This window comes from Oryctolagus cuniculus, chromosome 14 (genome assembly GCF_964237555.1).
Source record: "Oryctolagus cuniculus chromosome 14, mOryCun1.1, whole genome shotgun sequence".
NCBI lineage: Eukaryota > Metazoa > Chordata > Mammalia > Lagomorpha > Leporidae > Oryctolagus > Oryctolagus cuniculus.
Window position 1 is genome coordinate 43,866,780 of NC_091445.1, and position 17,378 is coordinate 43,884,157.

The following is a 17,378-nucleotide window of genomic DNA, read 5'->3' on the forward strand; positions in this document are numbered from 1 at the left end:
TTTAAAAGCCTAGCGGGGGCCGGCTCCGTGGCTCAATAGGCTAATCCTCCGCCTGTGGCACTGGCACACCGGGTTCTAGTCCCGGTCGGGGCGCCAGGTTCTGTCCCAGTTGCCCCTCTTCCAGGCCAGCTCTCTGCTGTGGCCTGGAAGGCAGTGGAGGATGGCCCAAGTGCTTGGGCCCTGCACCCCATGGAGACCAGGATAAGCACCTGGCTTCTGGCTTCGGATCAGCGCGCTGTGGCCATTGGAGGGTGAACCAACGGCAAAGGAAGACCTTTCTCTCTGTCTCTCTCTCTCGCTGTCCACTCTGCCTGTCAAAAAGAAAAAAAAAAAAAGCCTAGGGGGGCCGGCACTGTGGCATACTAGGTTAAACATCTGCCTATGGCACCAGCATCCTGTATGGGCGCCAGTCTGAGTCCCGGCTGCTCCACTTCTGATCCAGCTCTCTGCTATGGCCTGGGAAAGCAGTGGAAGATGGCCCAAGTCCTTGGGACCCTGCATCTGTGTGGGAGACTCAGAGGAAGCTCCTGGCTGTGGCTTTGGATCGGTACAACTCCAGCCATTGCAGCCATTTGGGGAGTGAACCAGTGGATGGAAGACCTCTCTCTCTCTCTCTCTGCCTCTCTGTAACTCTTTCAAACAAAAATAAATAAAAATCTTTAAAAATGTTTTTAACAAGGCTAGAGTGTACACCAAGGGGGAAATGTGTAGAAATGTTCACAGAACAGAACTGAGAATTTGGAAGGAAGTGCAAAGATCGCTAACCTCCTCCTCCAAGTAGACATTTTCTTGAATTTCTGATTGCAGGAACTCAGCCTGATTTATAAATTACAGGGTGTGTTTCATGTGGTTTCCTTGCTGGAGGAAGAAGGGAGGAATGGAAAGCGGAGGCTGGGGCTGGACCTCAGCAAACTGAACCCACAGAGGGGGATGCTGGCCTTCCACTCAGACAGTGGGAAGACAAGTGAACTGGTCTCCAGGGTCATTTCCAGTGTGGGAATCGACCCGGGTGGGAGCTGCCTAAGAAGCCACATCAACAAGGACTGCTGTGAGTGCCCTCCAGGACTGTCTCTATGCGCGTCTCCGGAAGCCAGGGGCAGAGTGCGTGCACACAGAGGGTGCTCAGCCAGTGCATAGTGACCCTGTGACAGCCCGAGAACGTCCCAGGTGTGGTCATTCACAGGCACGCTCTTTAAACAGAAACCCCAGACACTAAACTCAAACCCACACAACCCTCAGCCTGGAAGCGGGACACAGACTTCGACTGCAGGCAGTTGCTTCCTCTTCTCATCCATTTAGCAAACATTTGCTGAAGGCAGTATTCTGTGCAACAGCGCTGCTATAGGTGGGTCACACGCAGAGGGCGCCGCACCATGGGTGAACGTGAATGGGGTATGGGGCAGGGGGCGGGGAGGGTCATGCACCTGACTGCCCAGCTCCAAGTGGCACGCAGGTTGACTTACCTGAGCTATGACGTCAGAGATTGAGGCACACCCCACCAGGAAGCTGTATTTGTGTTTGAGGAGAATGCCAGCATGAGTCCACGCCTGCCAGAGAGAAAGGACCGGCATGAGACACGCTCAGGGAAGACAGGGAAGACACTGTTTCCCTGCACTATGGTTTACGTGCCATCCCTGGGACATGCTTTGTACCACCACAGCCTTAGAGCACAGGTTGTCTTTGGTTGGCAGGGTGACCCTAACAGGTGACTAGGTACAGGCTGGACATGTAAGTGGAATGTATGACTGCATTTCCTTATTTAGTGCCAGTTACACGCAGACGAGTGTACTTGCTAGACTTGTGTGCCTGGAAGGAGGATGGGGCGGACACCAGGCGACAGCCTCCCTCTCTTGGAGCTGTGGGGATGGCTAGAACCTGCCACGAAGGTGAAACCAGGGTTCCGGCTGGTTCTCAGTGGCTGTGTCACTGCAGGGTTGCATGGGCCAATTACAGCGCTGCCATTTCTTGCCAGCACATTGGGGCAGGATCCTTTCTGATGCTCTGAGTCAGTGAGGGGAATTGAGAGCAACGTCCTCTTATGGGAGCTGAAGATGAGAGCCCAGGGGCGGAAGGTTTGGAGAAGGTTTGACGTTGGTCATTGTCCTGCTTATCGCTAAGGCCGACTGGGGCTGACACAGACGTCACATTTCATCCGAGCTCAATGCAACCAGACAAGTAGGGTCTGTTCCGCGGGTCAGTGTCAAGACTGTACAGCAGCTGCCTCGGCAGCTTGTGGGTCCCAAACGTTGAGAAATGCAGTGTGATGACATTTGTAGACAGCACCTTATGGTTGTGGCCATTCTGATGGGAGCCTTATGGTTTCTAATACTACATGTGTGTGCAGGTGGGAGTGGGAGAGATGATTTGTTCTTTATAAATGCTCCTTATTTTGGTTTTCATTGGGATCTTTGAGGGGGGTAATTTACAAGAAAGACATAGAAGAAAAGGGTACCAGCTTGAATAACCCCTATCCAAAATACCTGGGGCCAGAAATGTTTGGGATTTAAGACTTTGCGAGGTTTTGGAATATTTGCATGTGCATAATGACATATCCTGGGGTTGGGACCCAAGCCTAGTCACAGAGCTCATTTCTGTTTCACACATACCTTGCACACACATCACGAAAAGTAACTTCATACGGTATTGGATATAAGTTTGTGCATGAAACAAAGTTTCACATATGGGGTCCGGCGTGGAATGATGGTGGCACTCAAAACATTTGGGATTTGGGATTTTCAGATGAGGGATGCTCAGCTCATACCGAGTCCCAGAAACCCTCTTGTGGCAGACAAATACCTCTGCAGCGAGGTGGGGAATGGGGTATCCGGAATCCCTGCTGCACACTGACTCACAGCCCCGAGTTCTCAGAACTCACTGTGTGGTTGTGATTCCTCCCTGTGTTTGGATTTCCACTCCCGAAACAGAGGATGGGACAGACATCAGGGCAGTGTCGAGGGCTCTGTCTAGGAAGTTGGGCCTTGATGCTTTTACATTCAGTTTTCTAATGAGCCCATTTAGAAGCCCTGTAGGCTGGGATCAGTGCGGGCCTGTGGGAGGCTGTCTGTGTAGACCTCAAGCCCCTTGCCTTCTTCATGTTCCCGAGTGAACTGCACCTGCTCTCAGAGCGAGCACACCAGGCAGCCAGTAAGAAAAGGACACCCAGGGGTTCAGGTGGCCCATGTTAACGGAGGCATCCCAGCACTCAAGAGCCAGAACCTTTCTGACACAAGAGTTCAATATTTAAGGCAACAGGGCAGACCGGCAGGAAGTGGTCAGAGGCTCAGAGAGGCTGTGCCTAAAATCCAACACAAAGCAGACTCCTGAGAGGGAGCAGAAGATGGGCTGTGTATACGCTGACCTCGCTCCACTTCTCCAGGGGTTTGGGCCTGGGGTCTCACCTCAGCCACGGAGGTCCACTTACCTCATATGTCTAAGGTCTCTAAAACCTAGACAGTAAAAAACTAGGTGGACGAATGGATTTCAAAGTCCCCTTCCTAGGACTTCAAATAGGGTTTGATTTTTTATAGGTTTATTCAAGCCAATAGGTTTGAATTTTAAATAAACCCTTCAAGAAAGGGTTTATCTTCCAGCGTTTGACATTACTGGAAATCTGTCTCCCTGCCAAGATCTCTTTTATAGCCATAGCACAGATGAAAAGACAGAAACAAAAACAAAACAAAAGAAACAAAAACAACCAAAAAACCCCAAAGAACATTCTACTTCCAGGACAAGTGAGCTACTTTAGTAAAGCTGGTTATTAAACTGAGGACATCCAAGAAAGACATAGATTAGTATGATCAAGAGATTTTTGCTGTAAAATTCTGGGTGCTTCTATCACGTAAGTGGTAAGTCTGTTAGAAAGCTATTCTTGAGGCTAGTATTTGGCAGAGTGGTTAAGTTGCTGTTTGGGACTCCTGCATCACACATCAGAGTCCTGGCTGCTCCTCTTCCAAGCCAGATTTCTGCTAATGTGACCCTTGGAGGCAGCAGGTGATGGCTCAAATAGTTGGGCTCCTGCTACCTAGATGGGAGACTTGGATTGAGTTCTAGGCTGCTGGTCCACCTGAGGCTGTTATAGGCATTTGGGCAATGAACCACCAGATGCAAGCTTTCACTCTCTCTCTGTCTCAAATAAAATGAATTTCAAAAATAAATAAAAGTCAACTAGAACCTTCTACAGTGTTGGTGGGGATATAAAATGGTATAGCTGTTATGAAAATCAAGTACAGGGGCTGGTGCTGTGGCATAGCAGGTAAAGCTGCCACCTGCTGTGCTGGCATCCCATATGGGCGCTGGTTTAAGTCCCGGCTGCGCCACTTCTGATCCAGCTCTCTCCTATGGCCTGGGAAAGCAGTGGAAGATGGCCCAAGTCCTTGGGTCCCTGTACCCACGTGGGAGACCCAGAAGAAGCTCCTGGCTCCTGGCTTTGGATTGGAGCAACTTTGGCTGTTGTGGCCATCTGGGGAGTGAACCAGCAGATGGAAGACTTCTCTTTCTCTCTCTGCCTCTGCCTCTCTGTAACTCTGCCTTTCAAATAAATAAATAAATAAATCTTTTTTTTTTAGAAAAAGCAGTTATGATGGTTGATGGTTCTTCAACAAATTAAAAACAGAAATATCAACTGGCCTATGAAATTCATTTCTGGATATATATATATATATATATATACCCAAAGGAACTTAAGTAGGGTATTAAAGATATTTCTACACTCATGTTCACAGCAGAATAACAGTGTTAGAGACAAGAACCAAAATGTAGAAGCAATACAAATAAACAGAAAACCAAAACGTGGTATAAAATGGAATACTACTCAGTCTTCAAAAGGAGGGTAATCCTGACACCTGCCACAACCGGCATGAACTTTGAGGACACTAGGTTGTCGTGTCGAATAAACCAGTCACATGGTGCATGAGTTCACTTCTGTGTGGCATCTAAAGGGGTCCAATTCAGAGACCTAAAGCAGAATGGTTGCTTCCAGAGCTGGGGAGGGGTACACGGGAAGTTCCTGGTTAATGGGAACAGAATTTCAGTTTTGCAAGAGAAACAGAGCTCTGAAGATCAGCCGCACATGCACAGGACTGGAACGGCAGATCGTGTGCGTGTACTGGACCACCGTTGGAAAGGAAGCCGGTGTCCCTCTACTCACCATGGCATCCATGAAAGGGAAGGCCGCGAGGTACAGGAAGGCCCTTCTCGTTTTGCTCCCCACGGACTCGTCCACATGGTGCAGTTTGTTGATGATGTAGTAGCCGAGGTCGCTGTAAGCTATGAGGGTCAAACACATGCAGCGCAGTTTTTAGAAAAAGAAACCTCGGCATTTTTTTTATCTCCAAAATTTAAAGCCAATTAAAAATGTCATATTTTCTTCTTGTATAAAAAAATCTGAAAATTTAGATAAGCAAATAATGGAAAAGCACGTACAATCTTACCCCTTTCCCTAGAGAAAATCTTGGTTCCAGTAGCCCAGTCACTTTATGCAAGTATTTTCACATGGAAATGAGATTATTTTACATAAGAGATCTTCAAAGAGTTCATGGAGAATTCATATTATGAAAAAGCTACATGGATTTTTGCACCAAAATAAACTGGTCATTCATTTCTCCACAAATTTTTGAAATACCCTTGTATTTAAATATCTTGCCAAGATGTGTTTCTGCAGTGTAATTCATCTGACTCCCTTTAGTGAGCTGAATTCCTTTTTGCAGGTTCCCTTAGTATCGACTTACTCAGTCGCTTGGGTTGCACATTTGGGTGGCTTCTATCATTTTGAAAAAAGAAAAGAATGCACGGTGGGTGGGCCTAAAGCCAAAGATATACACATGTTCTGTAGTGTTTACTAAAAGAAGATTCCATGATGCTAAATATGCCTTTTCAGTAAAACCGAGGGTACCTTTTCACACTTGCTAGTCCTTTTCATTTTTGGGGAGGAGGATGGTAACTCTGGGTATAGTCCTGAGTGCCAGAAAATGACATCAAGGCAATGTTTTTTTTTTTTTTTTTAATATCTAATTTATTTATTTGAAAGGCAGAGTTAAAGAGAGAGAAAGCTTCCATCTGCTCGTTCACTCTCCAGTGAGCCACTGCCTGGCTGGGCGCCTGGAGCTCCATCTGGATCTCCCACATGGTGGAAGGGGTCCAAGTACTTGGGCCAAGTTCCACTGCTTTCCCAGGTGCATTAGCAGGGAGCTGTTTGGGAAGTGGAGCAGTCAGGACCCGAGCTGGTGCTCATATGGGATACTGGTGTCACAAGTGGTGGTTTAACCCACTCACTGCATCACAAGGCCAGCCCCCAGGCCATGCTTTTGAAGTCAGAATTCGTTCCCAACCTGATTGGAACATAGTCAGTCAGTACAGGTTGTGCAACTGGGTGCGACATGCTAGATAGATGCGAGAGAGGAAAAAGATCTTCCTGATAGTTCAGGCAAAATGCGAATTGTTACAAAACCACGCAGAGATTTCAAACATTTTCTTTTGCACCAAAATAAACTTGATGTTTTACTTCCATTTTCCATGAAATTTTTGAAGTGCCCTTGTACAAGATAGGCATTCTGACAAATACTAGCAAAGATTAGACAAAAACATTGAGCTATTTTTACCTCCCTGACATAGGTTTATATTAGAAATGAAAATAATCGTCTTTGTGTTTGCACGAAGTCTAACAGCACATGTCCCTGTGCCTCTTGTTTTCTTATATCTATGGCCAACGACAGAGGACGCTGAGGAGTCAGAATGGAGCTAGAGCAGAGACAGCTTTGCTTCGTGGGCTACTAAAGACCCCTCCCATTTCAAAGTGTGAAGGGCAACTCGTGACTGCATTGACTGGCAGAAACAAAGAATCCTGCAGCCAAGATCAGGCCGAGTCCTGCCTTACGATACTGCTGGACAAGCGGAGTCTTGTGCTGAAGTTCAGGACAATGAGTGCACAAACGGGACTCCAGGAGGGGCAGAGGTTCAGGTAAGTGACTTCCAGGAGTAGGCACCTGGGATGGTTCTGACATAGAGAGCAGGGGGCAGGAAGGAAGCTCCAGGTCCCCCCAGCCAAGGGGCAGAGGTGGAAAAGTAAAAGGGTTGATGCAAAGGTGAGCAAAGGCAGGCACAGGTGCCAGGTGTGAGGAGAGTGGGGGGCATCAGAGCCCCCGAGGAAGAAGAGGGCCTGACCTGGCAGAGAGAGAAGGGATGTTGGGGGATGGGACGGGTTAGGTGCAGGCCATGAAGGCAGGAGGCTCAGAAGCCTTGCAAAGCGGATTAGACGCATCTCTACTTGACCTGGGAAAGATGGGCGGGGAAAGTGCCAGCCGGGTTAGCAGCAAAGACATGCACTGGCACATACCTAAGCCGACAGGGATGTCAATCACACACACGGCCTCCCTGGGGAGCCAAGCCGTGGCCACTCTGTCTCGGGGTTTATCCTTGTGCTGTTTATCTGCACACTTGCGTTCAGTCGGTCACCAGATGCTCACTGTGCAGGGACCTTCAAGGACTATCTTGGCCTCCCCACACCAAGGTGCCCCTGGGCAAAGGCCACTGGCCATGGGAAAGGCAGCCAGGCTGGGCGAACAGAGCGACACAAGTGCAGAAGCGTGGGGCTGGCTATGAATAGCGCAGGAGCTGGAACATCCCGAGAAAGGTTACATTCCTTGCGGAATGCCAGCTGAGTGGCCTCGACAGCAGTGGCCAGAGACCACAGAACTGCGGAAAGGCTCAGGCGCTGAACGGCAGTGCTGGGGGCTCAATGATGTCCCCTCAAGATGCAGATGTTGACGTCCTGGTCCCCTGTGCCCTACGAGGGGACCTTACTCCAGCACCAGGGTCACTGCAGACATCATTAGATAAGGTGAGGTCCAGTGGAGCAGGGGAGCTCCAACCCCACATGACTGGGGTCCTTAGATAAAGGGGGACTCCAGGTACAGAGACACAGGTGCACAGGGAGACGCTGTGGGAAGAGGGCAGAGAGCACGGTGATGGCTCTCCAAGCTAGGGAGCACCGAAGATGGCTGCAAAGCCCCAGACATGAGGGGAGAGGCCTGGGACAGCCCCTCCCTCACAGCCTCTGAAGAAACAGCCCGCTGACACCCTGATCCCCGCCTTGTGGCCTCCAGCACTGATGTGACACACTTTGTTGTGCAAGACGCCCAGGCCGTGGTAGTCGTGCTACTTATTACTTCTCAGCCAACGCCTGGGCCAGGAGCTCCTCCTGCCCAGGACACCGCGGCCGTCTCAGCTTGCGGAGTGCACTCTGTGATGTTTACACAATCACGCATTCACCTGCTGCCAACACATCTCCTGGAAGGTGCCCACTGCTGCACTGCTGTGTGGCCCTGGCTGCACTGTATCAGGCAGCCCCAGGGAACAGACACAGCTGGCTTCTGAGACAGGGAGAAGGAATCAGCTCCCTGTTGGAGTCTGGGCTGGTGGTGAGAGGTGACCGGACGTGTGCATTTGGGCGGTGGCAGCAGGGCATGCGGTTAGCATCTGTTGCCCGGGAATCCAGGAACCAGTAGGATTTGGCTGCCCTCTGCCCTGTAACTTCACCTGCTGAATAGGAGATTCTAACCAGAGCACCAAAAATGGGGCTTCTACATAAACCCTTGTAGTCCTCGGGGGTCTGCAGCACTGCAGGGGGCTCTCACTTTCCCCTGACAGCGTGGGGACAGGGGTGACTCTTGCTGTTCACAGCATGTGGGGCAGGCTCGGCTGTTCTCTGGGTTCAAGGCTGCTTTTGCTTCTTTTTTATAATTTATTTTTAATTTAAAATTTTCTATTGGCTTTATAATAACTATGTATTTAGGGGGTGCTAGGTGATGCTTTGGGAATAATGCTACAGTTAGGAGAAATAAGGTTTGAGTTCTCTTGCACAATAGGGGGACACCAGTTAACAAGAATGCATTGTGCTTTTCACCAGAGCTGGAAAGGGGATTTGGAGTGTTATCACCACGAAGAAACGATCAATGTTAAGGAGACAGATTTGCTTCTTTGTACTTCTATTCATTTTAGTCTCTGTCAGCTACTACAGCAAAGATTTGCAAGCCAAGGAGAGGAACACTTGCTCCCTGATTTTCTTAACTCCTGCCCTACCTGGCAGAGGAGTCAGATTGTCAGCTGCCAAGGTTGTTTTCACCGTAGGATCTGTGCAGTAAAATTCCCAGCCACTGTTCTTGTCCAGCCTCTCCTGCCCCCAGCTCCCTCCTCCCATGGCCTGGAGCTATTTCCAGCCAGAGCTGTTGACTGGGGGCAATTTGTTTGAAGCATGTTGCAGGCAGTGGGTAATTACCAGGCTAGCTGCCTTGGCAACATTTAGTAACCTTGAACTTGTAGAGGCTGCCTTGGTAAGCCTGTCCTGACACTGTGTGTCTTCCTCAAGAAGAGCAGAACACTGTCACCCAGAATTTAACAAGTCTACCAACAGACGTAACACAAACAGACAGACTTCACGACGGCCGGACAGCACGAGGACGTGGACGTGGCCCATGCACAGGTACACAGCTGTGATCTCGCCCGAACAACGAGCAGCTGCCAAAGCCAGCCAGGCTGACGGGCCTCTCCTGCGGCCAGTGGCTCTCAAACCTGTTCATGCAGTTGTTACTCATGCTTGCTGCAAACCAGGAAAGACAAGTGCTAGTCACCACAGGTCTCCACCCAGGTAGCTTCCCACCAGGGCAAGGGCCTCCTCCACCCAGCTCAGGAACAGCACACATATTCCTAGGAGGCAAATTCTGGAACCTTCACCCTAATTCACACTCCTCAACATTCAGATGTCCCACAGATACTATTCATTAACCCACTGGGTCCTGTTTGCAAGGCTTTTCTGGGGCGGGTCATCTCATCCCCTGTGTTCCTAATGTATTGTCTCAAGTGTGCGTGTGCGTGCGTGTGTGTGTATATATGCGCTAGACAGGCCACACTTAAATCACAGCAATAGATACATGCTAAGTGTGTTGCAGGTATGAGGCACTGGGCCAGCGTGCACAGCTGTGGAGGGGATGGCTTCCTGTGTGACAGCTGCGACACCAGTGCAGGATACAGCACTGTCTGCAAAGTATGCACTTAGGCGGTGCAGGCATTGCTGAGGCCTGAGAGAGGGGTCCCACGCCTGCGTGTAACATGAGTGACGGAAATGGGAGGTCGTAGTGCAGAGCAGAAGTTGCGCCTGGTGCTAAGGCATGGGACTGCTTCTCTAGCGAACGCATCTTGGTCATGGCTCCATTTCAGGATCTAGCCCCGTGTTTACCACGTGCAGGTTGAGCATCCCTACTCTGAAAACTCAAAATCTGAAATGTAACAAGCTCTGAGCTTTCTGAGCACCAGCACGATGGCACAAGTGTAATCTTCTACATCTGTTCCCACCTGATGGACCGCAGTGAGAACACAGGTTCCGCTAAAAATATTACACAAAATTACCTTTGGGCCATGTGTCTAGGGTGTACATGAAACATTAATGAATGATGTGGGTCCTGTCCCTAAGACATACATCATACACCTAAGCAAATATTCCCAAGTCGAAAAAGAAATCTTAACCATTTCTGTCCCAAGCCTTCTAGATAGAGAACACTAATCCTGGAGTATGTGTTCCATAAACGTTGACTGAATAAATGCAAAAATCTGTTATTTCCCCCAAAGAAGTGACTGGGGTAGACTGACAGCAAAAATGTCCCCAACTGTCCCCTCCTCCTCACAGCCCCTTCTTTGTGATGGGTTTCTGCTGCTCCACTTCCCTACCCTGGACTCTGTCTGGCCTGCCACTCCTGGTGAGCCCACGCAGCAGGGGCCATGGTGAACCCTTCCAGTTCTTGGCATCAGGAGGCCTGCGTATCTCCTTGTCTTCTTCCTTGAAGCCTGGCCACAGCCAACTAAGGAAGTGCAGGTGAGCCTGGCTGAGCAGGAGAGACTGTGGAGGGGAGCGCAGGCACCCGGCAGAGACCCTGGCCCAGCTTGCGGCCAGCACCTGGCTCCCTCCAGGGAGTCCACCACCCACAAGCCAGCCTTGATCAGCATTGCCATCTCATGGCCCTCAGCTGACCACAGAGGCAGAGCCTTGCCAAGCCCAAAAGAACCACCCAGTTGACCCACAGTGTGGTGAACCAAATTAAATGCTTATGTTTTTGAGCCACTAAGTACCGGTGTGGTTTTTTATTTTACATAACAAATTGTGAAACTCTCCTGAAATGGGCTATTCATTCCTACCACCCTGATTGGTATAAATTATGTCAAGTTGCATCCAGTCACTCTGTACAGAGCTCTTTTATATCCTGTGAATAATGGAAAAGTTTGAAAAGACTGGCAAACAGAACCAATGTAGAAATTACTTCAACAAGGAGCAGAGGCACCTGCAAAAGTTGTGTTCCCCGAGTTGTGCTGACTGTCCAGGCTGCTTCAGAACATGAGAGAGGCCTCACAACTCCCTGCTGAAAATACACGTGTAAATAAGGCCAAAACCCATAGTAACGCTGTCCACATCTCCGTCAATCAGGAGGGCAGGCGATGCCAATTTCTATGAGGGTGCAATGAAGCTGGACCCAAATGAAACCAAATACAAGGTCAGCAAGTTTTGCTATTTCAAGATGCAGTCAAAACCAGGGACAAGAGAACACCTGCTCTATGGCCACGGCCTGTGGGGTGGCAAACTGTGCTCTGCAGTTTTTATAAAGGGGGCCTCGTGGATGAATCCAGAAGTCACGGCTACACCTAAGCTCTAAAAGACGCCTACTGGTAGCTGCCCAAGAAGGCCGAGGAATGGTCCCTTCAGTTCAGATCTGGAGCCAGGCTATGGGTGTACAGAGAGGAGACAGTGACGGTGGGGAGAGGGAATCTTCTAGCCTTCAATCTGTTGATCCAACACACCCACAGGGTTTGGGTTGCTGGGGGTGTTGCTAGTGCACTTTCTGGAGGCACCCTTCCTCACCATCTCTGCCACACATTCCTTGCGAGGTGCCTGTGGAATCCACACCCGCTTGTCTGGGGACACCCACCCCCAGGTCCTAAAAGAGGGAAGAATGCCTCTCTCACCATCAGGTCCTGAAAGAAGAAGAAAAGAAACCCAGGGAAAAAGATCTCCTTAACTGCAGCCAGTGTAGTGAGAATGAGCCAGTGGCAGGACCTCCTTGCCCTGGGACATGCACAACTGATAACACGAAGCTGCAGAGAGCTTCAGTGCCCCCTGCCCTGGGCCTGTTTCTGTGTCTCACTGAGCCCCGCTGACGGACACACACAGGGCATGGTGTTGGTGGAAGGAGCTGCTTCTGTGGCTTATTTTTCACAGCTGCAGATGGCCACATCTGAAATTGCTTCTCAGTGACAACTGTGCAGGGAGTGGCAGATTCTCCATAAATACTGCAAAGTGTGGGGTGTCGAGGTTCATCCAAACTGGGGAAAAACCCAAGCCAGCTATCACTCTGGGAACCAGGATTCCCCCAGGGCCTGGGAGCCTCATGCAACAGCCAAGGAACCCGTCACAGGCAAGGAGACGACGCAGTGGTAATGTTATTAAGAAGCCAATAAGCAGAATATACAGAAGCTATGCAGTTAAAGCTGTGTTAACCATACATGAACACTAATAAATCTGCCTCATCCAAGGCCCGCCTGTGTCAAAGGGTCTCCCAGAGACTCTGCCCCACACAGCCTAGCGCACTGCTGCGCTGCTCAGCCTGCGGTTTCCCTCTGTGCAGGACTCTCCCAGCCCCGCTGCCCTCTTCCTATTCCCCTCCCCCTTCCTTTGGACTTCCCATGTGGTCAGCTGAGCTCTTCCTAGTCTCAGGCTCCAAACCTCCTCCACCTGGTGATCCTTCCCTGTCCCCAGCACGTGGCAGCCACCCTAGGCCCTGGGACATGCAGCCCTGGACTCCTCCCAGCCTCATGCCCGCTCTCTTCTGGTGTCTGCTCACCATCACAGAGCTCTCACGGACAGGGCAGGCTCTGGCCTCAGGACACCTGCTGCTGGAGCACTGTGTAGAAGTGGGACAGGATCACATTAAAATGCACTGAAGCAAAGGCAGTTGGTACTTCCTTCTTCATCCTGGGAAGAATGACTTAAGGCAAAAGAGCTCCAAACATTCAAAGCAGGAAGACGATCTCTATTAACACCATTGGTGTCTCACTTTAGAGTTAGACTCATGTTTGTATTATCGTCATTACCTGAGAAATGGGTGGATTTTGCCAGTGTTTGAGAAACTAAAAAAAAATTTTTTTTTGCATATGTGTTAAATGTATAGAGGGTGTCATGCTAGGAAAAGTAATATTTTCAAGAATAAAACAGGATGGGTGCTTGGTGAGGCAGTTAGGATACTGTTTGGGATGCCTGAGTCTCATATATAACTACCTGGTTTGAATCCTGTATCTTTTGCCTCTGATCTAGGTTCCTGCTAATGGGAAGCTAGATCCTGGGAAGGCAGTGGTAAATGGGCCTTTGTCACCCGTGTAGGAGACCAGCACGGAGTTCCTGGCTCCTAGATTCAGCTTGGCCCAGACCTGGCTGGGGAGTGAACCAGCAGACGGAAGATCTCTCTCTATATATATCTCCCCCTCTGTTGCTCTGCCTTTCAAATAAATAAATTTTAAAAAATCATATCTAATGCTAGACAGAATTAACAGCAATGTAATACACAAGAATATGAATTTAGAGCACAGAGTAAAATTCTTGCTTTTACTTTATAGCAAACATAAGGGGCAAATGAGTACAGGTTGTGCTGAAATACAACTCAAGAGTTAAGAGCTGGTTAAAAAATGACCCAGGGTCCAGCACTGTGGCATAGCAGGTGGAGATGCCACCTGTGGTACCTGCATCCCATATCGATACTGATCTGAGTACTGGCTGCTCCGCTTTTGATTCCGCTTTCTACTATGGCCTGGGAAAGCAGTAGGAGATGGCCCAAGTCCTTGGGCCCCTGTACCCATGTGGAAGACCCAGAGGAAGCTCCTGGCTCCTGGCTTCAGATTGGTGTAGCTCCAGCCTTTGCGGCCATCTGGGGAGTGAATCAGCAGATGGAAGACTTGTCTCTCTCTGCTTCTGCCTCTCTGTTAACTCTGCCTTTCAAATAAACAAATAAATCTTAAAAAACAAAAAAGACTCAGTCCATGAGGCTCCTCAGTGCCAATCCCCAAAATAATCTCTTTCTGCTCTATGTGCTCACGTGCACCGACATAAATGCCATGGAAAATCACAACTTGATAGAAAGTCTGAAGTTCATTAAGGTGATGGGAAATAGCACTAGCTTTTCCTGAACTAAAGAACACAGAAAAATTCAATTCACACTTAGATTCCTCTGCTTCGTATTCCCACAGTGTGAATTAAGCCTGGTGTCTTTGTAATACACGGTCTCACATTACTCTCCATGGGCTCCACTCGAGGGCTGTTCACATGGGACTCTATGCTCATTCTAGCATCAGCCCAGGCGAAGACAATTAGGAAGACCACCTGAGATTTCAGATATGGCTGCTTAAGTCAAATATATTGGAGCGCTTGCTTCTTTGTTGTATCTGTCAATGTTCCTTGTCACAAGCGCAGTTACCCCAGAGAATTGTAAGCGCCTGTCCTCGGCATCACTAGGAGGTGAAAATGGGTGGAAGTGAGTAATGCAGGTGACAGGAGGTAGAAGCCGACACGGGGAGGCAGCCGTGGGGGGCGCTGAGAGAGCAACATCCTATCAGGACATCATAGAGCTTGTGCTGGAGGTTATGGGAACAAGAATGGGCAGGATCTGGGCATGGTAACACACAGATCCCCAGGAAAGGAGGGCGGGAGGAGAGCAGAGCCACAGGATGCAGCAGACAGTAAGGGAGCAGCTGGGCACTGGACAGGCTCATGACGGGATGGGGGGGATCCTTAACACCCGCATGTACAAAAGAAATTCATATATACTTTCTCAGCATTGAAGAAGACATTTCCTTAATGCACGGAATAAGAGCGATGACTGCACAAATATCAAATGTGATCAAAAACAATTATTAACGTATCTGGATGCTGAACCTTTTTGGTTAAGGTCTAAGATTTCATGATTCCACTTTAAGATTGAAAAGCTTTGATTGAATTTGAAAAATGATGTTGCTTTTTCTTTCAGTGACCACGGGCTTCTCACAACAATTTGAGTAACAGGATGCCTTGCACTTCTCCTCCACTGTTATTAACAGCTTGGAAGTATCTGTTAGTTCCAAAGTTTCATCCAGCTGTGGCCAGAATGGGGAATGTTAGATTTATCTGGCAGTCTAAGTAAAAAGACTAGTTGCAAAAGGGAGCAAATTTACCCATTTAGATAATTCCCTTAATTAAAAAAAAAGTATGGAATTTTCTCAATCCCTCTGCTGTCTTTGAACATGACCCTTTTCAAATCTATCTGCGGAAACGCTCTTCACGTTGTCCATGGCTGGCGTTGGGACATAGCCCGGGGGAAAGAAAGACATGGACTCTCCACCTACCACCCCTGAAGCTCTGAGCCCCACGTAGGCAGCTCACATCAACACTGTGCCTGCACATGTGGCCCATCAGCAGCCCTGCTCCCTTTCACATTGTTCTTAGCACAAAACTCTATGCCACATTAAAAGGGGAAACCACAAAGGCCTCACACTATTTACTTGCAGATTCAAAATGAAGTGAGCAAACATTTGCTGCCACTGGAGTACGATGAGTGGCTTAGGTTAATCTTCTGGCTCTTTTATTCACCACTGGCATTCACGCTTCTCACACAACTGGCAACAGTTTTAAGGTACACAATAGGTTTATTCAGTGTCTTTCATGCAACTGGCTTCAGGGGATGTGCCACTCAATTATTATGCCAGGTAAGCAAAGCTGCTTCTAAGCCAGAGGTTCTGACACCATGCCCTGGGGACTGTGTCACCACCACAAAGGCAGCCCAGCTGGAATGTGCTTTATGAGGTCTCGGTTAACCTGCAGGCCACTCACAGCGTGTGGGTTTCCTGGAAAAAAGTTAGGCCAAGGGTGACAAGTCTTGTCCTTGAATAACATAACATGATGAAACCCTAGAACAAATTAATTTTAATGAACAAAATAATGTCATTTGTTCTCAGCACTGATAAGTATTAATTCTAAATAACCATTCTATTTTTATTCTTAAGATTAAATAAGGAGTGGGTATTTAGACTATAGGTTAAGATGCCTGCGTCCCTTTTGGGAGTTCCTGGGTGCGAGTCCTGGTTCTGCTCTTGATTCTAGCTTCTGTCTGGCTACTGCACAGCTCGAGAGGCAGGAGGTGACGGCTTAGGTGGATGAGTCCCTATCACCCATGTGACTCGAACTGAGTTCTCAGCTCCTGGCTTCCCCCTGGGGCAGGCGGTTTTAGGCTTTCGGGGAGTGAACCATGGATGGGAACTCTGTCTCTCTGCCTCTCAAATAAATAAAATTTTGAAAAGTACTACATAAGATCATACCAGAATGCATGCGTGTCACTAATAAAAGCACACGGTGTTTGTTGACCTGAACGAGAACAATTCCTAGGTACTACTGCCTGTCATTGAGAGCACTCCCTCTCTGATCTTGGGCCTTGGAGACACACATCTACAGCTCTCCAGAAAAACCACATTTTATGTTTGTGAGCTGGGAACATAAACTTCCTTCCTTCTAGCCCCTGACATTTTCATGAGAAATATTTGATAATTATGAGAGAAATCACTTATTCCAGTAAATCTGTGGCTATTTAAAAAATATTTGAAAAATGAATTTGATCTTTCCTGGAAAAATGAAATAAAAAGATAAGCTCATTTTGGTACAAAAAGTTTTTTGAAAGCCATGCCTACAAAAGGTCTTCAAAAAGGTCATGTACAATACATATTATGAAAAAACCCATGCATATATTTTCAAAATATTTTTGCACTGAAATAAACTCATCTGACAATTCCATGCTCAACAATTACATCAATGAAAAGGAGCAAGAGTTGAGGGTAGCCAGATGCTCACGTGGCGCCGGGAGCCTTACCTATCAGGGTGTGAAAGACGGCGGCGATGGCGCCGGCCACCACCATGCACAGGACAGCTTTGGTCCTGTCCCGCTTGCTGTTCACAAACACCAGGCCCACGTTTTTGAAGTCACTCATGGGACCCGTGAAGAACTTCATCAGCGAGTAGGCCAGCCCATAGCTGGCCAGCATCTCCACAGCATCCTCCTTGACAGCCGCGATGCCCCGGTTCAAGGCCTGTGTAGGGAGAAGACAGCGACAGTCAGAAACAGCACCTCGGCTCCGGGACCACGCTGCCAGCACCAGACGCCGCAGCCCAGGTTCCTGCAGACACGTGACCACCAGCTCGCAGGGTAAACCTCACTGCAGTTCCATCCACGTGAACTTCACCTTGAATATCTCTAGGGGGTAGGGAGGACACACCTGTCCACTGAGATTAAAATGATAGGGGAAAAAAAACCACAACAAACATTTTATGT

General features: G+C 48.7%; 1 protein-coding gene across 1 annotated transcript in view; it reads right to left on the minus strand.

Moving 5' to 3' along the window:
• ANKH (ANKH inorganic pyrophosphate transport regulator) overlaps positions 1-17,378 on the minus strand; it is a 145,195-nt gene that overhangs the window by 41,875 nt on the left and 85,942 nt on the right. The window contains exons 2-4 of the mRNA XM_002713969.5: positions 16,920-17,136; positions 5,147-5,265; positions 1,464-1,547 (exon numbers count right to left, since the gene is read on the minus strand). Of these exons, the coding sequence (XP_002714015.2) occupies positions 1,464-1,547; positions 5,147-5,265; positions 16,920-17,136 (420 nt within the window). The remainder of the gene's footprint in view (positions 1-1,463; positions 1,548-5,146; positions 5,266-16,919; positions 17,137-17,378) is intronic.